The 26479-nt window shown below is 42.8% G+C and overlaps 1 protein-coding gene across 2 annotated transcripts; it reads left to right on the plus strand.

Annotated features, from left to right (window-relative positions):
- The first annotated feature begins 5335 nt into the window (after nt 1-5335).
- RIC3 (RIC3 acetylcholine receptor chaperone) lies at nt 5336-24716 on the plus strand. 2 transcript variants are annotated; one of them, XM_054828017.1, is made up of 6 exons: nt 5336-5536; nt 13110-13333; nt 14635-14713; nt 16738-16831; nt 22765-22913; nt 24040-24716. In XM_054828017.1, the coding sequence occupies exons 1-6, from the start codon at nt 5389-5391 to the stop codon at nt 24528-24530; spliced, it is 1185 nt and encodes a 394-aa protein (XP_054683992.1). In that variant the 5' UTR covers nt 5336-5388; the 3' UTR covers nt 24531-24716. The 2 variants fall into 2 exon arrangements, with proteins under 2 accessions (XP_054683992.1, XP_054683993.1); XM_054828018.1 differs by having other exon boundaries at nt 22768-22913.
- The last annotated feature ends 1763 nt before the right edge of the window (nt 24717-26479 follow it).

Here is a 26479-nt window from a genome sequence, read left to right on the forward strand (position 1 = left end):
GAGCTGTTGAATCCATTGAGAATTAACACGTACCCAAGCACGCTGGGGTCCGTCCCGGTGCACCCCCTCAAGACAGCGGGGCTCATCATACACGTGATCATGCCTACAGCCACCAAACGAGGCAGGCTTTGTGAGGCTGGCACCTTCTCCAATCCAGCATCTTCTCCAAGGGAGGCTTTGCATCCTACTCAGCACAATAAGCACTCCCTAAATTATCAGTACCTGAGCCACAATGCAATCGATTCGGGATGCAGAACTTTTATTTCCAAGTAAAGTGAAATTTTTGCCTGGTAATGGATAAAAATACCTTTTAACTGGCTCTAAAGGTGGCTGACATGTAGTAAAGAGGCCATGTTCTCTGGTTCCTACTGTACTAAATGCATCCTCTAGCTGAAAGAAAACAGTGATTATCAGAAAGTCAATTGTCATTCTGCCTCTTTAGAAAAATTCCCATTAAAGATAAAGCCAATTTTAATTAGATTAAGTATCCAATTACTGTAATTACATTTTTAAAAAATTCACATCATGAGGATGACCCTTTTAAAAAGGGTTACAAGAATAATTAGTGTATTCATATTAACCAAAATGTATTGGATAATATTTATACCCAGAAGGCAAAGTACATTACACATATTTCACCTTTGGGGAAAGCTTGCAAATGTTTTGGCAGTGGTATGAATATTTATAGGCAAGAGCGTGCTTTAGCAAGATTATATGAGAAAGCATTTATATGCTCACAAATTTTTACCCAAGGGTAAAGTATACATAAAACGTAGTGCAGAGATTATGGATATGCAAAGTACGATTTAAGCGGGGAATTTATATCAGTTTGTTTAATTAATTGGAGCAGAATACTACTTCCCTTATGTTTTTTTTTTAGTGACAGAAGGGCCCACAGAATTCAAGTCTGAGCTTTCTTTCTGCTGATCAATGATAGCAAGAAAGATGCAGGGAAAGGGTCTTCGGTCTGCAAGGCATCACCCGGTCCGTAGGTTAAACCATCCCCTTTACTGTGTTCCTGATCACAATGTGTAAGCAATCCCATCTGTTGCCTGATGTCACCTCATCAACTCACCACGGAGTTGGAAAACACGCAGGAAGCCGCTAGTCAACACTGCTCATTTAGGGGCAAATCCTCCAATTCTCAGTATGGGGAAGACCTGACGATATGCCAAATAGGTTTGCCTACACACCGAAGACTAGAAACCACATCCTTGTGCCAGGCTCCCCACAGAAGGTGCAGAGGATGTGACCCATTTTTACCGCTTAGGTACAGCACGGGCTTAGCGTACTGCAAGGACACGAGCTGTGCAAGCTCCTGTGCTGTGCACAAAACCCTCGCTGCACGCTAGCGAGCGACAGACCGCAGAGGTCTTCCCAGCAAATACTGCCGGTGCAGCCTGACTATTGATTTTTGTCTGCTCTGTAGCTAATTGACAGATTTGGGAATTACCAGGGCATTACATTCTTCCTCAGAAAAAAGGCTCTCGGGCTTCCTACTGGTGTTTGCATTTATCTAAGACCGCAGCATTTGTCTCTACTACTAAGATACTCCGCAATGAGAAGTATGCTTGCAGCATGCACACAGATGCCTTCTTCCTAAGTTAGGTGAGAGGAGCTGTGACAGGATGGCTTTTGGTGAGGCCTAGACTTATGAGGAGATTCTTCAGTCATTTTTTAGTTTGATTAAGTTATGAAATTTGTTTCTAATTTACATTTATATCAAAGACCGTTCATTTTTAGAGCAATTTATCCATGGCCAGTCAAGAACGAGCAGACAAAAAAAGACAGGCTGAAAATGATTAATCCAACTTCTTTCACATTAATTTTCTCTTCAGTAAATTATCAGCAATCACACTCAAGCATTCATGCCTTTCCTGTTTTTCAGAATTGTTCAATATTGTTCCATGTAATCTGTAGTTCGGTATTCATTAAGCCACAGACTGTGGCTCCCAGTAGCTGCTCTTTGTGCAGATCGTTACCTACACATGTGAAAAAGGTTCTAGCTTCTGAAGATGACCCTTCCCTTATGAAAGGAAAAAATTACAATAAGTTGCAAATATTTATGCAAATGGATGGTTCCTTCAATGCCAATATTGCCAGCATGGATGGTAGCATGAACGTGTACAATTTCTACAACTCACATTGTTATTCCTAGTTTTTGAGCTTTCTTGCAAAATAAAGCAGCCCAAGAACATCTTTAGGGAAAAAAAGCATTAAAAATAAGCTGGATAAATTGTCTTTAAACTTTTTCAAGATTTGTCCCACGTTAAGGAGAACCTGGGAGAGGTAAGCACAGGATAGCAGAGAGGCAGGGAAGTGGGAGAATATCAGGCTTATATAAATAAGAAGAAAATGGAATTAATTTGTAATGTTCCTTTCCAGAAGTTCAAAATAAACCAATAAAATGAAATTGCTATCGATACCTGCTGAATATCTATTATACTACCTGGAAGGTATTTTGCTATGTAAGTGTTGTTTCTGAATACTGTAAAGGCTGTATTTATATCAGTTTGGAAACATAAATCAGATGATATTTATGACTACTAGCACTGAGGAGGACATCATTCTGTGAAAGGATCTTTTTCTACACGATGGCAAACACAATTCAAAGCAATCTAAATACAGCGAAGTCCACTTCACAAGGCTGACCTTTGTGAGGCCTGTGTGAACAACCAGTACATTTGTGGTGCTTAGACTGTGGTCTGAAAAACACATATTAAGATCAGAATATATTTATGGTATTTTTCCTTTCCAGAAGGGAAAATAATCTAAAACATCCTCTTGATCGTCTTTGTTAGGATGCTGTTTTCACGGTTGTTTGTACAATTAGAAATGGGTTCTACAGCAAGCTGAACCAGAAGGATTTCACCCGTGACTTCCACAGACGAAGGACCGGACCTGTTCTTTTTGTGAAGCCCAAGACTTGTACCCCAGGCTTCCCCTGCAGGAGTTCTGTATGTGGCTGTAGAAGAAAAACGGGCTTTATCAAGTCCTCCTTTTTTTTTTTTTTTAAACTTAACTCTTGATGATTGAAGACTTCACAAAGAGTCATTACATCTATACAGACACTATGTATAATCCCAGTATAAAATTCCTTGCTTTGGCTTTGAGCTGCTGTAGGCTTCTTGAGTGGCCACGGACCAAGTGCCATGCTGGGATCAGAAAGCCGGTGATTCCACGTGAAACACTAGTTGTAGAGCATCGGTCTGCCCATTGCTCCTTGGCTGTGAATGTTGTCAGGAAAAATACAGAGAAAACTGCCATAAGCATTTATTTATTTATTTCTTCCAGTGACCTTCTTAGGAACAAGGTAAGAGTGGAAAAGCAATCTGCTTCATCCAAACCTAATCAGCAAGGAAGCCCCCAAATATCGGTGCTTTGAATCGACTGCCTTGATGCCCACAGCACTTACAATGGTGAAACCAACCCTTTGACAGCTGCAGCTAACACCTAAAAAGGCTCAGGTGGTGGCAGTGCTCTCCCAGTTGCTGTTTGTCCTTCCTGCACATCCCAATGGAAAAAGAAGTGATCCCTGGAGTGCTGTACCAGGCCAGTTGTTTTGCTTTTGGCTTCAGGACTGATGCTTTGGGTAACTTCAGCATCATCAGCTGCTGTCCTAAATAACTGCAAAATCTCACCACTGTACTATGCTAAAAAACTTTTTCTCTTCAATGAAGAGACCAAAGCCGCTGCTCATGGTAGTACATCATTGCCAGAGAGCAACAATATATTTTTCAGGACAGATTGAGTGAATTATTTGTTGTCAGTGGACTGATGACACATTTCTGATCAGGGAGATGCTCCTTTTGACGTCCCTACCTGTTAACTTTGCCACTGCAGGCATCAAGAGCTGCGGGCAAGATTAGGAATGAGGCACAGACACTCAACTGATAATTCCCACCACTCTTTATTTCCAGGAGGAGAGTGGGGAGTCTCAGAAGTCCTACTGGGAGGTGCCTGAGAGTTGGTGAGTGAGCGGTGGGTGAAGGAGCTGTGTAAGGAGACGGCCCAGCCAGGTTAGTCCGGTAACGGCTGGGTGGACTTGGCCAAGGGCTGACGTCTCCCCAGGGCAGAGGTACTCAGTGAGAACAATTTCTGGAATCATCCACCCAGTTCCAGCTGTTCAGACAGTGGATATCTCTTTTGTAGTAATTGCAGAGTCTGTGGTATTCTGCTGCTGTAGCGGTCTGCAGTGTTAGTCAAAGCAATTCTGCTCTCAGCTCAAGTCTAATTAAGGGTAGCTCTTGCGTAAAGTGAGTTAAATTCAGTAGTCACAGCCCAGACCCCATGGAAAATAGTCTAATTCAACTACAGTAATACACTCTAATATAAATATAATGGAAATACAAACCCATATAATTTAATTTGACATGACTGGCAGTTTTTTGCTTAAGTCGGTGAAAATGAACGAGTACAAACAATGAACTTCCCTCTTTATTTCCATCTTTTATTGTTAGTATTGTGGGAAGGTGGTTTCAGGATGACTTTGCATGGCAGCAACCTAAACAAATGTATTGACAGCATGCAAATTTCAAGCTCTCTTTTGAAAATATATGCACATTTGTAATTTTTAAATTTTTTAGATAGTTGCAGTAAATTGAATTAATTTTAAATATGGTCTGGACTTTTCTACATCCATCCTGTGTGCTCAGAGGGGGGAAACAATTCCACATGGAGAACCCGGGTGACCAATAGCCTCAACCAGCTCTTGGCCAAGACGCTTTCCTGCCCCTGCAAGCCCAGCTGCCCTCACAACAGCAGTCCCACCGCAGGAAAGGCTCTGGCCCCTTCCCAGGCCAGGGAGAGCACCGGTAACCGTACTGCCACTACCGAAATCGGCTCTCAGCGTGGCGAGACACCACAGAGCTTTCAGCACCCTGGGCCCACCTGCTCCGTCCTGCCATCACTGCCACCAGCAGAGGCCAGGTGTGACATTGAAACCCTTCGCAAGGGAGGAAAAAAGGGGCAATGTCTTTGTCTCCCCCCCACCCCCCCAACGAGTTTGCAGTGCTACAGTCAAGGGGGGGCACAGATTCTGGAAAACACTTATGGCGGGGTTGGGAATCCAAATGCACCCTCCTGCCCTGACCTGCATTTCTGCGGTTAAGGCCGTTTCCGTAAGGACCCAACCCAAAGCAGGACCTCGCCTCCCCACGCCCCACTTCTCAGCGCTTTCCCTGCAGAGGACCAGGTTGCACCGGCGAGCCCCTCACCCCGGGCCGAGGTTTCGCCACCGCCCACCGCCCCTCAGGCGCCGGCACCGCCCCGCACCTCCCTCAGGCTCCCGCCCGGCCGCGCCGGCGCCTGCGCGAGCCGCCCGCGCCTGCGCAGAGACAAACGATGCGGTAACGGTCCGGTAACGGCTCCGCAGCGGCCGCGGTCGCCATGGCGTACTCGACGTGCTGCAGGGTGGCCATGGTCTCCTGCCTGGTGCTCTGCGTCTCCCTCCTCCTGCCGCGGACCTTCTTGTCTCGGGGCGGCGGGAGGCAGGAGCCCGGGGCTGCGCCGCTCGCAGCGCCCGCGCCGCCCGAGGGTAAGAGGCCGCTGCGGCCCCCGCCGGCGGCTGCTCCGCTGAGGCGAGGGCGGGTCGCTCCTCACCGCCTGTCTCCCCGCTCCCCCCTCCCCCCGCCCCGGAATGCCGAGGTCTGTTTTTCGGCTGCTGCTCGGGGGCCGAGAGTAACATGCGGGCGGTGGCTCAGCGGTGAGCCCGGGGCGGGGCGGGCTGTCGCCGCCGGCTCGCCAGGCGTTCGGCGGTGGGCCGCGCCGCTGCCCTGGGCCAGGCCCGTGAGCTCTCCGCTCCCGGGGATGCTGCCGCCGCCGGCCGGGCTCTGAAAGCGGTCCTTGGTTGCACGGCGCGTCTGGAAGGTGCTCTGCCGCCTGGTATGAAACCGTAGCGTAGTCAATCCTTCCCATAAGTGTTAACTGTATCGCTCTCATGCTCTCTCCTTAATGACGTGTGGAGTGTCAAAGCTTGAATTTTTTATTCTCATCTTTGCTGTAATTTATCCTCAAAAAAGTTTAAAATCTTCCAAATTTCATTTCACTTGTTTTAGGTAAGTGAGGTACTAAAGCTACTGAAAGGACACATACTAATTTTTTTTTTTTTGCATTGTGATACATCACTTTTTATTTGAAAGCATTATTTTGTTACTTTCTGTACGGAATGCTTTTGTTGTTGCATATTAAATAAAAGTTCATTTGAATCATTTTCATTGTTCAGTTTCATACTCCAGTATTTTAAACTTAACTTTCATGCACCAGACTCTCATAATAAACGTGCCACATGATGACTCATGTAGACTCGGGTCCTGTCCCTGCAATCCCTTGAGTGATGTCCTTCTCGCCTGCCCTCCCACTCTGCATGTCGCCTCCTTTAAGTTGTAGAGGCATGGGTTCGTGCAAGCATCTTCCATTCATTTTATGCCCATTGCCTTTTACTGTAGGTTTTTCTCCCCAAGGCGCTTCACAGAAGTAGCTAGTATCGTAGCCCCAGGGCTTGGCAGAGAAGAGAGGTTTGCCCAGGGCTGCCCATGAGCCAGAGGTCAGGCTGATGGAAGTACAGAGAACTTAGAAGTTGTGCTGGATGCTGTCGCACAGGCACTCATGTTCAGTGACTTTACCTTCTGCATCCTTCTAACAGCTGCCTGGTTCTTAGGTGACTGTGCAGTTCAGTGACATGGATTTCATTTGACCAAGGGTTTTTAAGGACATCCAGGCTGAAGTTACTGCTGAAACAACGTTATGCTGAATCAAAATGTATGACTTCAGTACTACAGCTACCCTTCCATGGTGGCTGTGTGTATTCTATTTGAGTATAGGTTCATCAGCACTGTAGATCTACAGGTTTATAGTTTCGTTCCATAATCTCTTAACACTGAAAACTGGAGTGGTGGCTGATTTTTTTGGTAGCGCATCAAGAGCAGGCACTGAGGGCGTGGTGCTGGGCCCTGCAAAGGGGCTCGGTGAGGGCTGTGGAGTCACCTGCCCGGAGCAGGGATGGGAGCAGACCCTCTGGGAAGGGGTGCTTGTCTCTTTGTTAACTTCTGGCCCAGCACAGCTCCCGACTTTGATCCCGCGGCGATACCAGATGACGGACTTTGACAAACTATTTTCCCACAGAGGTGCAGTCGTAGGCAGTTGTCAGCTAATGTTCTGGTGCTTCTTTCTTTGGCTGCAGGATGGACTGGGTTGAATTGATCTGACAGAAAAATTAGCTTAAAAAAAACAAACAAAAAACTTGCCCCCAAATTATTTTCAGCGACATCTGTCTGATAAATGATGTTCATACCCGTTCTAGCACAGCCTGCTTTAAGCACAGCTGTCGTAAGCTGACTAATCACAGCCACAGTTGAATGCTTAAAACAGATAACGTAAATACTCTTTCCATCATCCTGCAGGAGATCACAGTCCAGCACGAGTTAGCGTGTGCCTGGTGCAGAGCGAGCGCTCGACATGCTCCTCCGTTGCAGCCCAGCACCTGGCTTTGGCCGAGGATGTAATACCTCACCGCAGCTGATCCATTTCAGATGAGAATTTATAGTCTGTATTTGCAATTTGATAGCAAGAATTTCATTACACCTGCTCTATAGACCAAACTTTATTTCATCCGAAGTTATTTTTTTATTGGAAGAATAAATCTTGATCGAACAGTTCAATTCATATCTCTGTCGTTAGTCGTTCTTCCTTTTCGGTGAACTGATAACTGCAGTTACCTGACGGGAGTTTCAGGGACTTGAAGTAATCATGTAATTCTTGAAGTTAATAAAGTGCTTATTGTAGTCTTGGGAGCAAAATGGCTATGAATAAAACATTCTTAAAGTTTACTACAATTTGTTAGTAGTCAATGTTATCAGAAGACTTTTTATTGAAACAGGCTTTAAGCATGGGAATGGCACTTTCTCTAATAAAGCCATTTTCAGGCGTCTTTTTTAGGAAAATGGTGAGCATAGCACTACAGAAGTTAATATCTTCCAGACAGGAAGGTGGTTCTTTTTCACAGCAATAGTTTCATGTATATGAAAGAACTTACTTAAAGAACTTGCTGTGAATGTATCGCATTTCTAGTTTACTTCATGGACAGATGTTATAATTTATTCTTTTTTAAAATCTTTTGGAAGAGAGGAAAATAAAGAGCTACTAGCTGTTTACAGAGTATTTTGAAGTGTAGTGTTCATAAATATATGCCATGCATTTTGTAAAACTGCTCTCTAAGTTGGTCGGTTAAGAAAAACCTTACAGCTCCATGGCAATAGGTTTATAGTCTGTCTGCATTCTTAGGAACAATAAAGTGGCATCAGTTCCAGTAACGCCTCTGCCCAGCTTGGATTTGTGCCATGCACACATCAGTTGCCCGCAGGTGTCCTTACTTAAGAAAATTAAGATGTTTCCATTTTGGGTAGGTTTTGTGTTTTCCTTTTCAACCCCTACCTGCAATATTTAATAAAAAATGTTCAAGCATTTGTGTCCATTAAAAACATCCGTGCAGTGGTTTAAAGTAAGGATTTCAAAATTGTCATTCCTTCTGACCTTTTTTGGGTGGGTGTCTAAAGTTGTGTTGTTGGGAACACAGCTAGAGCTATTTTGTAAATGTCAGTAAAAGAGCAAGAACTAAATGAATACATACTGTTTGTCCCGTTCATCTTGATGTTACAGTGTCTGCCAGAATCAGAAATATTTATAAAAATATAAATGACTGCACATGTAAAAAAATCTAAAACATGGGTCTTGTGACAGTGTATAATACTGAAATGGAGAGTGGCCTCACGAACCGAATATGAATTTGTAGTGTTATAAAAAGGATTAATTACTTGGGCTTTCTGTGGGTAGAGGTGCTGGGGAAATTAGGAGGTGTTGAAGAATAGCGGCAGAAAGATATAGGGGCTCGAAAGAGAATTTAGATTAAATGTCAAGAAAACAGTTTCTGTATAGATTATTCTAAGCTATTATACTAAACATGGAGGCTATGCAAGAAAACCTAGGAGGACACTTTCAGTCTAGAGATCAAATTACTTTATCATGGAGTCCGTGTGTCTTTCTGTGTGTTCCCATTTGTAGCTTTAGAACCCTTTGGCCAATTCATCTCATCGGAGAGAGAAGAAGAGAAAATAAATGTTCTATGAAAATATACTGCTGAGAGGGGCTAAAGAACAATTCAAGTGTCCTGAGAAGAAGGCTTCAGTATGAATGCCTCTTTATTGGCATCTACCAGAGAGGGAGGTCTTGCACAACCTACTTAGCAAAAGCTTTGCTTGGAGCATGTGTCTTCTTTAAATATCAAGTCCAACAGAGCAGGGGAGAAAAACGTACAAAACTCTTGAGTTCTGGCTCTCAGAGAAGCGTATTTCATTTCTGATCCCCGTGACTGTCTGAAAAAGCAGTGGTTTTCTTTTTCAGTCACTATGATGAGCATTTTACCAGGAAAATGTAAATGGCACCTAACCATCCCTAGACAAGTTGAAGATAAGTTTGAGGACTGGAATTTGCATGGCTGAGGCAGGAGGATAGTTCTGTATCCCACTGTCACGTTTTTTCAGTTAAAGCTGGTTTGTTCTTGGTCTGTGGGGTTTTTTGTTTGGTTGTTTTTGCATGCACAGTAAGGAATAGTAAATGTTTTACTCGGAAAAAACCCACACAATCTTAGCATTTCCAAACCAAAGTAGCGTAACTATGGTTTTGGGATGGAACTGAAGAAAAAAGGCAGAGTGCCTACAGCAGAGCATGGGCAGAACTGTGGGTGCTGTCCCCCTAAAGAGCAGCTTGCTTGAGGGGTGATGAGAGCAGCATCCTTTGCTTTGCTGTCGGCTCGGACAAGTCACACACACTTCCCAGACTGCCATTTGCTATCTCTAACCCTCCTCCTCCGCTTCCTGGGGTCTGAAGAACATGCACATTTTATAAATGAAGTCATGTATTGTAAATCTCCTGATGAATGGAGTGCAAACTTAATGTAGCCGCAGCGCATATGTACTTCCTCTATGTCAAACTTTATTTTTTTATTATATGTGTATGTATGTATCCCAGCATTTTACACCTGGTCAGACGTTGCAGAAAGACTTATTATCTAGACTAAGAGTTGCTGAATCGTGCAGTAACTTAAGTCTAAATAACTTTGTCAATAGTCAAGATGGGCTCAGTAGCAATTCCTAAATTCCATTAGGTACAACACATAACAGCTTCCTTGGAAAAAAGACACTTGGATGGTCTGAATATTATCAACTGGTTGGCTGTTGTATTAGGTGTGTTTTAAAGATACTTTTTAAGATTTGCTTTTTTCCAGTTAATATTGTTAAAAGATTTTAAAACCGGCAGTAATTCTAATGTGATGCTGCTCTTAAGGACTTCATCCACATTCAATCTCTTAAACACAAACATTAGCTGGGGCATCATTTCATTTTTGGACATAAGGCTATTAAAGGGACAGCATTAGGCAAAACACGCTCTGCTTGCCCTGTAGCTTGTTTGCAAAGTTGGTTTGAAGCATAAAACTGGCAAATTATTAAACGTGTTGGGTAAACTTTAGGTAAAAAGATTGCAAAGCCAGGTAGGGTGTACTTGGTGGAGTTGCCACATGCAGCAGTCAGGCCTGCGTGAAGCTCTCAGGCTGTCGCAGGGGAGCTGAGAAACGTTTCAAAAGGAGAGCAGCACTGTGGTGCCCTTCAAACCTAAATGGAGGTTAGTCCTCTTCCCACAGCACGGGAAATGTCCTGTTGAAGTCTCACCAGCAGCACTGGCGACTGGATGGTGCAGCAAACAAGGACCCGGCACGTGCTCTTCTGTGCTCACATAGAAGTGTCACTTGGTGCTATTGATGGAGAGTATGTCGTCGTCTCCATTTGAAGGTGGTTTGTTTCATGCCTGGAAATGTGGAATCCAGTCACATCACCTACTGGGGTGTGTGCTGGGGTGCTGGGTTTTTTAGTAGCATGAGGTATCTTGTTTAATTGACGGTGGCATCCAAATCACTATGCATTTCCATTTACATACTCTGTATTTGACAGCTGTGTGCATATGGTGCTTTTAAGTTGCCTTTCCATCAATTTCCTCTATAATTTGCATGGGTTCTTCACAATAAAAAAATACGGAAAATAATTTTTTTTTTAAATAAGGAAATAATTATAAAAAATTAAAAATCAACAGGGAAGATTTAGAACTAGGAGCCATGAAATTCTCCTTTAAAATTATTTTGATAATGAAATGACTAGTGTGTGTCCCTTTGGCCTGATTATCTTTAATTGAATGGAATCTTTTAAAGCACAAACGAGGCCTTGTGGAAAATTTAGAAAACTATTCCCTTTAAATAGTTTCATCTTTGTCAATTATTTTCTGCTTTCTTCATCTCTTTTTTTTTTTTAATAAAGAATACTTGCATGAGTATAAGATGTTTTACAAAGGTTTATCTGCCCTGTGGTTTCATCCCCACCTCAGTGATACTACTCTCTACGTGACATCACATTTGTTTCCCCAGTGACCTACTGCTACAAGGCATTCCTCCTGGAGCAATGGGACTCTTGTAAATAAGATGCTATGCTTTCCACCACAGGCTTTGAATGATTCACTAAAATGGAAGTGCACGATAACAGCTTCCTCAAAGTTAAGCCTGACCTAGTCTGAGAGCGGTTTTGGTCAGTGGTATACCTGGGCAATTTTGCTAAGGCCTACAGCATTCAAAGAACATACGCCAACACTTAAAAGAAACGTGTGTTTTTAACAGTAGAACTTCACAAATTATAGATATCACTTCCTAATACATATTTACTGTAATTTTCTGTGCTCAAGAATTTAGCTGCCTATGATGGTGTTTCCTAGCAAAAGCGAATGTTAATTTGATCTAATTTTCTCTTGTCTTGCTTCTCATAAAAATATTTGCAGCTGGGTACTTACGGAAGCAAGGGTAGTTATTCTTGGTGCTATTCCAAACCTGGTTTTCGTTTTCTTTATGCAAGTGCATGCAGCCTGGCCCAGCGGCAGCGACCAGTGGTCAGGCTGCCTGGCTTTCCTGCTGCGTGCGCCAGGGAGGGAGAGTTTTGCAGGTGGCGTCAGGGGGTGAGCTGCAGCCCGGCCTGGCAGTCCCCGTCTCTGCTGCTTCCATCCAGGCTCGGTGGCGGAGTAGTTGAGCAATTTAATTCAGTCCCAAACGGTGGAAGGGAGTGCAGGTGCAAGTCCAAGCTGGATATGGAGATAGAAGGCAGGAGGTCAAGTACAGGGAGAAGTAAAATAGTGAATTTTGTGGCAAAATTGTTGAATTGATGGCAGCAAGAAAATAGAATAATGCGTGAGTTTAGATTTATTGAGGTTCCAGTGCCTTTCAGTTGAATGAAATCGTCCACAGCACCGTTTTAGGCTCTGTGCAGTCTTACGCTAGCACCCGTGCATCGATTTATGCTCACTCCCCTTTCTTGTTTTAAATTACGTCTGCCTCTCTCAAGGCTAGAAACCATTTTTTCCCCTCTAAAAAGCCACAGACCGTATGTCCCAAGCTATATTCAATCTCCTCTCTTACACTGCTTTACCCAACGCCTTTTTAAGGAGAACAGCTTGAGGTGCCACCGCTTTTATCTTTCATTGCTCATTTGGCAAAATCAGGTAAAACACTACTTCTTACGGCAATAGCTGAAAATCTGCACTGGGCAAACAGTTGTGTGTCAGGATGCTAGGTGGGTAGGGGTTTATGCGTTAACATGCCTTTGTGTAATATTGCAAGATCAGGCTCACAGCAGAAAACCACTACGTTGTCGGGGTTTTTAGAGCAGAGAACCAGAAGTAAGAGTTTGGGTTTTCATCCTGTTAGTGATGCTGATTCACAAGGTCTTTGGACAAGTACATACCTGTTAGACTCCGTGTTTTGTTAATTGTCCTGCAAGCTTTTTCTCTTCTTAAAATCAAGAGAGTAATTGTGCATACCTAACTCCTAGCACTGCATATAGTAAGTGACTGAGGATTGAGTTTACAGACCTACTACTCACAGCCCAACGAGTTACTTTTTTCATCAGTGGTGGTGTATTAAAAAGTAGAGAAAAGAGGTCAGCCGCACCTGCTGCAGTTCTAGGCTGCATGTGAAAGGGTGAAAAGTAACGGAAGAAAAATAATCATTTTGTGTGTTTTTGCAGGGAAGCTTGGTCGCTTTCCACCGCGGATGCCTTACCAGGCCACTCCCGACAGCCGAGCTGCCCCTCATTTTCCGAGGTCTCACCTTGCTGAAGCAGTTGCCAAAGCCAAGGCGGGTGGAGGTGGTGGTGGAAGCACTGGTGGAACTGGGAGAGGTCTTGTGGGGCAGATTATCCCGATATATGGATTTGGCATCTTCTTATATATCCTGTACATTTTATTTAAGGTAAGACCTACGTAAACTGAAAAGTCAGGGAAATCACAACTAAAAAACCCTCAAAACAGAAATGATTGTCCCATTTCTGTACTTGGTTCCATTTCAGCCTTGCTCAAAAAAAAAAAATGCTTGTGCTGGACCTTTGACGGGTGGTCGAAAGATTGGTGTATCCTCTGGGGTTTGCCATTGCAAAGACTGTAGCTGAGAGCGCAGGGATGGTTTGCTGGGATCCTGTATTGGCCTCTTACAATTTTTACAGTCTGACCTCTTACACCCCCCCCCCCGCCCCGAAAATATGTATGTCCAGGACAATGTTAGGTTAATTTTGGATATACACATAGTATCTTTTTCTGTTATCTGTGACTATATATTACATATGCTGTATATGCTGTGTATTGTGTTATGCATGTAAAGTGAGAGAGAGTACGGTTATTGCATACCATCTGGAACAAAAGCATCACCTTGTTGGAGAATGGGAGTTTGTAAGGTTGTGTTGGCCATGCTGGAACTACCCCAGCTGAGGAACTGGTTGAAAGCTAGTTTAAAAAAGGACAGCCCTCATTCCCCTCCAGTGTTTCACGCGTGATTTGAACTTCTCATGGCTTTTTGTTACACAGACGTGACTTGCATGTAGGTGATGACAGTCAGCTGTGTGGGAGGAGGGAGAAGTGGACTTGGGGAAATGGTTTTTTCCTTTGGGTGCTGACTCCAGAGTGAGCAGTGTCCAAACAGTTGAGCCTGTTCTGGACAGACAGGGGTGAGAACAAGGTGAATTGGGTGAACTGATCAAACACAGAGAGGATGAAAGACATGGATAGCCTGCAGCTTCTGTATAGAGCCAGCCAGTTTCTTTGCTGCAGGTGCAGGGTTGGTGAGGAGTGACGGCAGAAAACATTGCAAGACGGACAAGTGGGGTCACATATCATTCCTTCAGAACCTGTTCTTTATTTCATAATAATTGCCCAATGCACTGGCTTTTCCCTCCTATAGGCAGAAGAATTACAGGATCAGGCTGGAACAGATAAATATTCTAAAATGAAAAATGTTTTTTTGATGAGTTATGTTTTCACTATTCCTAAAAATATCATTTGTTGCCAGTGTCTTTTAGGAGTTTTCAGCTGGCAAGATCTCCCAGGCATCTTTCATGGTTGTCTGTTTTTGCTGCTGGACATGCTTTTCTGTGGTCACTTTCTGGCATAATTTTAGTTTTCTAGCCTTTTCTTTCTTCTGTTGCCTAGGGGACTTATATATTACTGTACATAGTAATATAGCTGTAACTTATAGAAGGTTCATCTTTTTTCACTTATAAGCTGGCTTCCAAGGGAAAAACTACTGCTGGCGAGAGGAAATGCCCTACTGCTGCACCTGGAAACATGAAGAGGAAAATCAGTGAGTATGACTTCTGAGTTGTATCTGGGTAGTTGCTGACCCTGTAGAGCCATGGTCCAAACGGGTTCTTCAAGTTCTGCGCACACTGTAAAGCTGCTGGTCCCCCCCACCCCCCCTTCCCGAAAAGAACAAGCCAGAAGCTTCTGTGTTGGAATGAGCAAGATTTAAAGTGAATTACTGCACCGTCCCTTTCTAATCTCATTTGGCTAATGAGACTCTGCGATAGTAGTTTGATCCCAAGCCCCACTGGAAGCAATGGCTTTTCACTAGGTTCACTGAATTAACTACAGATTTGCTGAAAAGCTATGTACCTAATGATTAAAAATGGGTAATAGAATGTCGGTCTATAATTATTCTATAATCTGTAATATTCTAATAATTGTATATAAAGATATTATTAGAAGCGAGCTTCATTTTTTTTTAATTTGTGCAATCTTAGCCATCACCAGGCACTTCCCTACTTTTTCCTTTCATTTTTTGCAATGCTCAGGGTTTTGATGAGTGCAATAAAGCAAGCAAACAGTATTCTGGAATGTTACTGTAATTTTACCTAAACATCAGTGGGATAGATTCAGCTATTTGTAGACATTTATTAGATAAATTAATAAGCTTACTATTGAAGATTGGATGAGTAGTTACCATAACAGTATTTAAATGTGTTGTGTTTAGCTGGCTAAATTGTAATAGGACAGAAAAGTACTTAGGGCTTTATAGAAAGTGCTAGCAGTAAGGTAATTCTCTTAACATAGCTGTAATTATCTTGACATTAATGCATATATTAGGAATACCTAATATACTCAGCATTATAGATTGTATTTTCAGTGCACTTGTACTGCATTGTGCCTGGCAATTTTGTGCAATTTATTAGCAATAGTAATTCTATTTTTTTTCTCTAATGCTTGGTAAGAGAAACTAACTTTGCAGTAAGTTAAATATTTACTGTCATTATAACCCAGAGAACTGGTGATGAAAATTATTCTGCCTTTTCCTAGAGCTCTTTGTATTCCTAAAGCATTTGTGGCAAGCTCTAGCAGAGCAGGGGACAAGTCACTGGACTAGGAACCTGAAGACTGAGTCACCACTTACATAGTGGCGTGGAGGGAGTAACTTCCTTTCTCTCTGCCAGTTTCCCTTCCCCTATTTTTAGTCTCTGACATGCAAAATAATGACATTAAGTAATGACTTTCTCTGCAGAATAGGGATCTTTCCAAAAGCAGGATGTTTGTGGATGGCTTTCTCCATTCCTACTGTGATGGAGCTCCATTGTGTCTTTGTGCTGCTTAAACAGGTGTTGCCTGTAGCACCTGAATATTTAGAATCATAGAATCGTTTAGTTGGAAAAGACCTTTAAGATGACCAAGTCCAACCGTTACCCTAGCACTACCAAGTCCACCGCTAAACCATGTCCCTAAGCGCCACATCTACATGTCTTCTAAATACCCCCAGGGACGGTGACTCAACCACTTCCCTGGGCAGCCTGTTCCAGTGCTTGACAACCATTTTGGTGAAGAATTTTTTTCCTAATATCCAATCTAAGCCTCCTCTGGCACAACTTGAGGCCATTTTCTTGTCCTATCACTTGTTTAAGCAACCCAGGCTGGTCTCATTTTGTTCTGCAGAGGGGAACAATGAGGTTTCAGGATTTTGAATGTGAGCTACAAAAGCCAAAAAAGGATCTCAAACATTTTTGTTGACATCCATGCTGTTGTACGTTTACTGCTAACCCTTTTGGCTATATTATGGCCAGTATGGATGTTCCTGCATGTATACTTGTATGTCTACTCTTGTACTACGGACACAGGGTTGGATGCCATCAAGCCCATGAACTTTATTCTCTTTGATAAAGATGTGGTTTCTCAAATCTTAGATTCATTAGATAATACTGAAGTCGTCTTTTGTCTCTGTTCCCAAGGACTTCACAGTGAAATTCCATGAGAACTATTAATTCTGCAGTAGACAGTAAACGCAGGACTGCGTTTTCAAAGCTCCTACTGACAGATCTTGGGATTTTGTTGGTTTTACAGCTGATTATGAGCTCACCCAACTTCAGGAAAAATTGAGAGAGACAGAAGAAGCTATGGAAAAATTAATGAACATAGTAGGACCTAACTGTGACAGGTATGTTTCAAATTACAGCATTTTAAGGAGGGATTCTGCTCTGATTAGAAATTAAGCTTTCTTACATTTGCTATATTAAAATAGCATTTTTATCACTACCTCAAATTGTAGAAATTTGATTTTACACATCACACTTTTTTCCTGCAGTTGTTTTCTGTGTCTATATTTAAAATAAATCATTTTTCCCAACTTCATTATCCTTAAACAGAAAAGCAACTATCTCTACCCTCCCCCTTTGTATAGTGCCTTATTTGGAAGATAATGCAAGTATGTATAAACAGAAAATAAAATGTCTAGATTTAAAGTATATAAAACAACCTGTCTTATTTGACCAAAGTAATGTTCTGAATGATTCCCAAGAGACCCATTTGTTTTATGTTATTTTCCAGTGCTATGGATTATTTTTCTAAACAGAAATGCTGTTATAATCTGTGTAAATGCCTGTTAGAATGTCCATAAAATATTTCTTTAAGGGCAGAGTTGTATAATAATCTGATTCCATAACTTACTTCCACCCTGCAACCAGTAAATCCATGCATTTGCTTTGAAATATAAAAGAAAAAAAAAAAGAGATGTAAAATCAGGATTTAAAAATTTATTATGTTTAATGATGTTTGCTATAAATCTGAGATGACTATTCTACATTATAAAGAAACACTGGAGACAAGTCTATGTTTTACATAAGGAGTGTAACAACACATCAATAGGACAACGCGTAACTGCAGTGTTTGAAAATTTAAATACTATGAATATTAAGGTCATGTTTGCAAGCAAAAAAGATAGCCGCTCAGGCTGTAACGCACGTTAACTTTGTCTGGATCAGTCAATGCCTGTTTTAACCCATTCTGGAGGAACAAGTCTGTGCCAAACGTGCACGTTGTGTTCATTTACACTTCAAACCGCGTTCTCTTTGAGCGTGGAGTTTTGCCCGCTTTGCGCAGTGCCCTCTGTGGCGGCTGCGCTCGTCTCAGCAAGGCGAGGTGCCAGACGTGCTGGGTTAGGCCAGGCTCCAGCGGGAGAAGAACCCCTGAGCTGCCCTGGTTTTGTTAGTGAAACAGGAGGATGCTGTTTTGACTATTATTCATCTCTGTTTTGGGGACCTAATGCAACGCTCTATGCGTACCTTCAGCCTGCCAGAAATAGGCTTAGGAGCTGCTCAGGCACTGTGCTGACTCTCGGGATAGGATATTTTTTACTGAGAAAATGGGTTTAGGGTCCGATCCACTATTTGTTCCTCTCTGTGTTATTGGCTCAGAGCCTTTATTTAGTAGAACTTCCCTTCTTTGTTCAACCAAACTATTTATATAGATGGATCTAAAGGCCTCGGGGGAAATCAGAATCTGAATCTAATAAAGAATTTTGTATGTAGCCTCTTTAAAGAGAAGGGGGAAAGCACCTCTAGATGGAGCAAATAGCTGTTTTTCAAATACACCCAGACTTTGAAGGTTTCTTAATCTACACTGTGATACTCATTAAGTTCAGTAATAGTGGATGAATGTCTTAAAATAAAACATATGGTTAGGAAGTGTAATTAGAGCACAGAGTACAGTGCTAGAGTTATTCAATCTGGATGTTGATAGATTTAAATAACAAGGAGAGAGGAAGAGAGCAAAAATGACTTGAGCTCCATTTATGAATATGCAGTTAAACAGAAATTCTTACAGCAGCAAAGTCAGAGAAGGAAATAACTGGTATCAAATTTAAACTAATGCTGAAAGACCCCAGGTGAGACCCTGGCCCATCATACTAGGTATGGCAAAGAGACTCCCAGCTTGCCAAGTGAAGCGTTGGTAACCAAAGGACGTATTTTGCACTGTCACAAACCCCGATGTATCACCGTAACGCACAGTGTTTGTAATAGTGCTGACATCTGAGCTCGTGCCGCAGTGTCCTCTCACTATTCTTCAGAAGCCTTCTCCTCCCGGCTGAACTGCTCCAGGATGTATGACTTTCTTCTAGTGAAGATTTTTAGACTCCAAAGACATTCTACTTTTGTATATTTTCTTCAAAAAAGCATTGCTGTTGAAATCTGGATGAGTTTGGAAGGACAGTGCATTCTTAGATAATGCTGTACCACAGAAAGAAATCCTCTTTCAAAGGAATACTATATACTGTGCTGTGTCATTTTATTCTGCTTTCTTCTGTAGCAAGTGTATGTGCTGTTTTCTTGCTGTGGCTTGTGCTGCTCATTTCTTTTTCTTTCAAAAGCATTTGATTGAAGTGAGGCTGGAAGACCTCTCAATACTCGTAGCTGGTTTTCTCAGATGGGATAGCTAGTACTGTCCAGCCCTGTGTTGTAGAAGGTAGGCAGGCAGGAACTTGGATTTGCTTTTTTTTTTTAACGAGGCTTGAAGACCAACCTCCAGACCAGCGTACCAGTTGGAATTGCTACAGCCTTAAGTACAGAAACTCTTTTCCAGAAATGCAAAACTTGCAAAAAGTACAAGTACAGGTACTTTTAATAAGGCCTAGCATGTATTAGCAAGGACTAGAAGGTAAAGAAAGCAAGGGGAAGAAAGAACTACCTGGCCGGCTCCTCAGCAACGTAACCAAACCTAAACTGAGAGACGGACAAAGATAATTGTTACCTAATGCACACACTTAAATGGGTAGTACGTAGCACCTAAGGATATAATGATTCACAGCTCTGAGAAAATCTAGCACTCTTCCCACCACTTTTCTCAACAGGTTATAAATTTAAATTATACGGTTTTGTAGTTTATCATCACTTCCTATCACTAAGGGGACCTCAGTAACTCCAGTTTCTAAATGTAGACCTTGATAGTGCAGTATCTCTCAGCAAAGAAGGGGAGCCTTGCTGGGAATTTGATGATTCAGAAATAAAGACTTGATTGACAGTTATATAGGGCACTCTGCATTAAAAGCATGCATATTGCTTTTTTCCAGGCTTTTAGCACAGTCTTTCAATGTTGGGTACAAAAGATTTCCCTACCCATTCTCACAGATGTCTTACCTATACTCTTTTCACCACTGTCTCTAAAATTTGGTATTTTGAAACCACTTTAAATTGAAGAACACTTGTAAATATTTTTCTCAATGGGAATATTGTACAATACTCTCTTGTAAAAAAAATCTCAATTTCTGGTAATTAGGTAAGAGGTAGAAATAATACAGCTGTATTACCTGGTTTTAAAGTCCTGCTTACCAGGCTGTCAATTGGAAAAACTTGCCTTTTTACCATAAACTGAGCAAATGTGATATGGGGGAGGGAGAGAGAGAGGCTGTACTCTGTGGGGTGCCATTTTGGGGCTATAGCTGCATTTTAATGGTGATTATTTTAAGATCATGAAGCAAGCAAATACCAGTTCGACATGTCTGAGATACCATGTTAGATTATGGATTTTCACTGCAGTCATGATAGCTCTTCGGGAAATGTTCTGATCTCAGTGTAAGAATAAGAAACCTTTACTTTATCTGTTAGTGAGCACGTTGGGACTCTACAAAACGTAAGCATTGCCACTATGAAAAGTAATAGCTGTGTTGGAGCTACAAACACACAGAGCAGAAATAATGACCTTTTCTTACACTCTAAACCTTTTGCATCTGTTGTCCTTCTAGTATTTGTAAGTGCATTATACCCTGGTAAATCTCCCGTACACAGGCAGCCAGATGTCTTATACATTGCCAGCATCCTACAGTAAGTCTTCCTAGAGACCTTAAATGAAGTAGAAATGGTGCATGGGGTTTGTTTTCTCCCTCTCTACAGGGATATTTGTCTTTTAAGCAAGGTATCTGGAGGAGGAATACTCTGAAATAGAGAGACTTTGTGTTGCAATAAGACAGTAGTGCTTTCTAATGAGAGTATCCAGCATATTAGGAATTTTCCTATATGAAATGCCACAGCTGCATTGACTGATCCTATTATCTGAGCTAGCGTATCTCCCAATTGTGCTAAACAGACAAGCCTCTCTGTCTTTCTCCAGGTGATATATATTCAAATTACATACAGTTTTGTCTATAAAAGGAGGATTAGTTTGGCAGCTCTATTACAGCTTCTGTCAAAGGCAGCTAGCTGATGAAACCACTTCTTTTTGTGTGCCTCTTAATTCACATCTCAAATTCTACATCTGCGTAACCCAGGCTTTTGAGAAGATGCCGTCTCCCACCTTCGCTTGTTCTGTGGAACAAACTGCCACCGCAGCTTGAGGGGACTCGGTGCAACCTCCGTATAGCATTGGGACCGTATCGGCTTTTCAAGCCGTGGGACAAAGTGCCCCTCGGGGGAAGCACAGAGAAGTTTTGCCTTGTGATCTCGGTCAGTTTAACCTGGGTAGCTGCTAATGAAACCAGTGGGCCTGCTCCTCAGCTAAGTTCAGTTACAGACAACTGTGTGTGCAGCTGTGCACAACATCTGGCCCAGGGTCAGCACTTTGATCACCATCGCACAAAACAGCAGTATGATGCTAATCTCTTTGGCTTTAAACCGGTATGACTCTGCGGCCTTTAGTGGATTAACTACCACGTCACCGTCATACCCGTATGTGTAGAGTAGCACATGGTACCTATTAAAGCGCTGCTCTATTCACAACAGTCAGTAAGAGGAAAATGGAAGATGGATGCTGCTAATTTTCAAGTTCATGAGAATGCAGGTACCCAGAACAAGGTTTAGATAGATACTAATCACCTAAATCCAAAATAATTAATCTATTTCTAGCTCCCCTCTTCCCATCTAACCCCTAAGATTCGCTGAGCAGCTGTCTAATCTTCAAGATTATCTGTCTATCTGATGGCCTGGAGGTCACCAGAGATCATCTGTCTGACCTCACATACCGCCTGCAGTTCAGCATTCTGAGCATGCCGAGGGCCACCCTCTCTGAGTAACTAGAGGCAATAGATCCTGCCTAAAACACAGCGAGATTCTAAAGCGAGCCAGAGTAGTGCCTTGGTCCCCTGAGAGGCTTGAACTGGCACTTAGGCAGGGATTGAACACCTCCTCAAGAACCACTTGAAACTCAAGGTGAAACAAGCACAACAGTCAGAACCATTTTCACCCCCAAGTACAACCGGTGTCTTATTCTGACCTACTGAGTGAGTTAGTAGAGCTCAGATCACCACCCTCCAAATACTTCTTTCTTGTCCATAAGATTTTTAGGACACTGTTTTTCTTCCAGAGAAAATAACATATAATGACTACATGACCTTATCTGTGGGAAGCATTTTCGTTACAACAGTAAGTAATTTTATTACCTGAGCAGTAGTAATTACTAGAATCAGCAGTGTAGAACCGGTCAATATTATAGTTTGCATTTAATCTGATAAAAAAATCTCAGTCCTCTCCCACTCTCCCTCTGATTCTAAAGGACAAGTTAAAGTTAAATATAACACCTTCTTTTCATTTTTAAATCTTCCCTCCTGCTGCTCTCCTGCCCCCTGCCAGGCAGCATTGTTGACTCTGTATATGATGATCTGTCCAACTGACTTACTTCTTAACGAGGCCTTGCAAATGTAATACCTTTAATGGTCACAATTAGGGATCATTAGACATTAGTCTATGTGAGATATTTTGATCAGCCCTACAAGTTGTTTTAAATGTAGCATAGGTTCTGAATTACATTTTCTCACAATGCTTCAAACAAGACATGGCCCTCTAATTCTCACCTAACACTCTTTTAAAGGCCAGAAATTTCTGTAATGTCTTTTGTACCATAACTCTTGCTTGTGTGTTGCTTTCATCTTGCTCTCATGTTGGTTGTACCTGCCTTCGTTTACTTAAGTTTTCAGGCTTTCAGGCTACACGGATGAACCTTTACACTGAGCTGAAGTGCAGACCCCACGCAGATGCTGAATAGTGATCATGCTGCAGCCAGATTTCTTCAGACTGTGCTGCTGGGATGGACCAAACAGTTGGGTTCAAACTCTGTCAATAGTCTGTCATAATAATGGACTGAATGCTGGTGTCTAATATTTTCAAGCAGGATTCAAAATGTTACAACAGACCAGGAAAAAAGGTTACTTCAGCAACTCCGAGAAATTACTAGAGTTATGAAAGAAGGAAAATTCATAGATGGCATCTCTCCTGAGAAGGAAGCTGAAGAAGCTCCTTACATGGAAGATTGGGAAGGTAAGCAAGACTCTTTCTTACCAGAAAATTCTCTCTTATGAGAAAAATTGAATAAGGATTACTTATAGTCCCAGATCCTTTCAAAATGTTTTGTTAACTTTATCCTTCCTTTTCAGAAGTCAGTGTTCAAAACTTTGTAAGAGGTGGTTTGTTTTTCCAACCATAATAGAAAGAAAATAGATTTTTGAGGCATCCAGCATTTCCTTTAGTGTAAACACTACACTATCTGCTGCCAAAAGTGGCATATGAATATTCACAGATGCTCCATCTGCTGCTGGGTCTTGGCTGCTGTGGGTTTATATCTTTCCCTTTCTTTGCCAGGCCAGATTTCATGCAAAATCATAAAACCCTTGGAAATCAGTATCAATACGTTTTGGATAACTTACAATTTTTACTTTGATTAGTCATTCTTTGTTTGCTGCAATGTTGTAAAAGTCGACTCCAGGAAGTCTGTCTTTTAAAAATTGTTTATTATAATGGCTTTCCATTCTTTGGTGTTTACTTGTTACATAAATGTGTTTTCAAGATATCCTAGTGGAGCTGCTCACTATTGTAATTTTAAATGCAGACTTAATTCCTTGCTCTTTAAGAAGCTTTCAAAAATGTTCCAAAACATAAAGCATAAACAGTGGCCTCGAGCTCTGTTTTCTTAAGTCAAGTTCATGATGCATTTTCTAAAATGAAATGCACAAAGTCATTGACATAACTGTTTTTTCAACTTTATAAATAATGCTGTTTATACCAAAAATCTTCAAAACATGGATCAGTCAATCTATAGACAAAAATGAAAAAATTTGATCTATTTAAAGATCTAAGACATGCAATTTTCACCTGTTAGCTCCCATAGCTTTCAGAAAAGCTCAGATATTCACTCTTGAAAGTCAGGGTTGATATTCTAGCTCCCTAAAAATAAATGGAGTTTTCTCATCATCTCCCAAGAAGTCATGTTTTGCACATTCTTGCCATGGATTTAATACTGTGACATATACATGGCGTTAAATAGATGACACTTATACTGGCAGTACTAAAACCAACTGTTATAACAAATTTGTGCATCCATCACTGAAGTCAGTACTACTTTTAAATGCTGGTAACACTTCAAGCTGCATATCACTTTATTCCTAAGGTTATCCAGAAGAGACCTATCCCATCTATGATAACTCTGATTGCTTCAAGCGCAAACAAGACACAATCCTTGTAGATTACCCTGACCTGAGCCAGCCCTCTGCAGAAGAGCTGGCAGAAAGAATGGAGGGCATGGAAGATGAGGAGTATCTGTGCAATGAAACCCTGCTATCTGATCTCACCATGAGAAGGGGCAGTCATGATTTAATGCAGAAAAAGGACGAGGTAACTGGCATCAGTGAAGAGGAGAGGGACATTCATTGCAGCCAAAGCATTGAGGAGTGCTGCTGTTGTTACGAGGATGATGATCCTGCTGTCATAGCGGAGAACTCTGGATTCCACTGTGAGAGCTGCAGTGAAGCAGAAGAATCAACCCAAGAGGACCTGTCTGTGGAGTATGAAAGTGAAAATATAGCACTGAAAGAGCAAAAAGCCAGTGATTCAGATGAAACAGGCACATTGAGAAAGCGCAACACAAAAGGACTCGAGTAATAGTGACAATAATGGATGTTATCTCAATGCTGAAGGTAGAGGTCATAAACTGTCATTGTTCCTGATGAAGACTTCTCTGTGTTCATCCCGTTGTACCAATTTCATTCCCATGGTAACAGTCAGATCATCTACCTGAACTGGAAGCCAATGCCCTCTTTCATGCATTCTTGTCATGGCTTACCATGATGCTGCCCACAGCGCTTTGTCCTTGCTTTTTGGAGACTGGTATCTTGGCGCACATTATTCTGTTCGGATACTTGTGATTCTTTCTGATTCTGAAGAAACCATCCTTGGTTTTGCCTGTTGTCATCCCAGAGTTAACCAACAGTCTCTTCTGACTTTCTCAAAAACATCTTTGTGTGCTACCAGTTATGAAAATTAATAAAATCCATATATATTTGAGATTACCGGGAAGCTGAAGGAGAAAGTATACCTTCTTTCTTTTACCTGAATGTTAACTGATCAGCAGAACAGACCATAGTCACGCATGTGACGCGTTCTCAACTATGTCATTGCTGCTGTACACCTGAGAAACTGTTGTCACTACGATCCACAAAATTCATATGCTGCCCCAACCCACAGCCCATTTCCCAGTTTATTCCGTGCTGCAGAACCAGTAGCCTAATGTATGCTGTGTTCCAGGAAAAGCGTGAGCAAGACTGAAGCATTATGAGTTGTCCTTTGCCATAGCCATGATGAAACATCTTGGTGAAACTCCCAGATGAGTGCAGGAATCGGACCATACGTTATGTTAGAGAAGAACACTAAAAATATCCCTGGGGATTTAAAAAAAAAAAAAAAAGCAGCAGGAAAGTTTGTCCTTAAAAGTAGAGAAGAGATCAAAGGTGAACCTCAGACTGAAAAGAAACCTCACCATCTCCAGGCCCAAGGACCTCCCTCAATGGCCTCCGACAGACTCCTCGCGTGACACCAGCAGAGCAGCCCAAAGGACACCAGGCCCTCTCCTCCTCTCTCCCTCGGGGCACCTCTCCATGCTCCACGGGCAGGGCCAGGGGACGGAGAAGAAGGGTCCGTGCAATGCTTGGCAATCAGCAATTCTTCTATGGCGTGTTGGGACACCTGGCGCAGGCGGCTGCGCCTCCCTTTCCGCCGGCAGGATGTCTGGATGCTTCGCCCCCTCATCTGCCCGAGGATGCCCGGAAACAAGAGGCCCAAGAGCGAAGAGAGTGGCTGCCCATCTTTACGTGGCAGGAGAGACAAGGCATGGCTGCAGGAACTGCAGAGAAAAAGGAGGCGGCTGCAGGTGGAGGACAGTGATGTGGAGCCCATGGAGGTGGATCCACCCGCGGATCAAGAACTACTGATGGACGTGGATCCACCTCCAGCGCAGCTCCCCTGGCACCGCTCCATCGTGCCAGGGCTCCCTGCCATGGCAGCACAGCAACAATGCCGCAGGAGCGCCTGGCATCAGAGGAGCACCTGGCATCAGAGGAACTCCTGGAGTCATCGTAGCGCCTGCTATCAGAGGAGCTCCTGGCAGGGGAGCGCCTGGAGTCAGAGGAGTGCCTGGTATCAGAACAACACCTGGTGTCGCAGGAGAGGCAGTCCCAGCCACTGCGCCTGCCATTAGCTGGGAGGCCCAAGTTCCGCACCCAGCCGTCCTGTGGGCTCACCCACCTCTTCCATCTCCGGGCATCCACGACTGCTGTGTTGATTGCCCCGGGTGGTGTGAGCCCTTCTGTCCCATCCTGCCCCCCACAATAAACTAAGGAAATAACAAGAAAAATGCTTTCCTCCTCTCTTGTTGGGTACTTTGGTGACTGCACCTGGACTCCTCTGTCCCCTCCCGGTCTCCCCAGCCCAGGAAGGACACTGATGCGGGGGGTGTGGGCACAGCCCAGGGCCTTCGAGATGGTGAGGGGCCGGGGCACGTGGCGCACAAGGGCAGGCTGAGGGAAGTGCCTCTGGTCATGAGGGGGGTGAGACAC

Source organism: Grus americana, chromosome 5 (assembly GCF_028858705.1).
Source record: "Grus americana isolate bGruAme1 chromosome 5, bGruAme1.mat, whole genome shotgun sequence".
Classification (NCBI taxonomy): Eukaryota; Metazoa; Chordata; class Aves; order Gruiformes; family Gruidae; genus Grus; species Grus americana.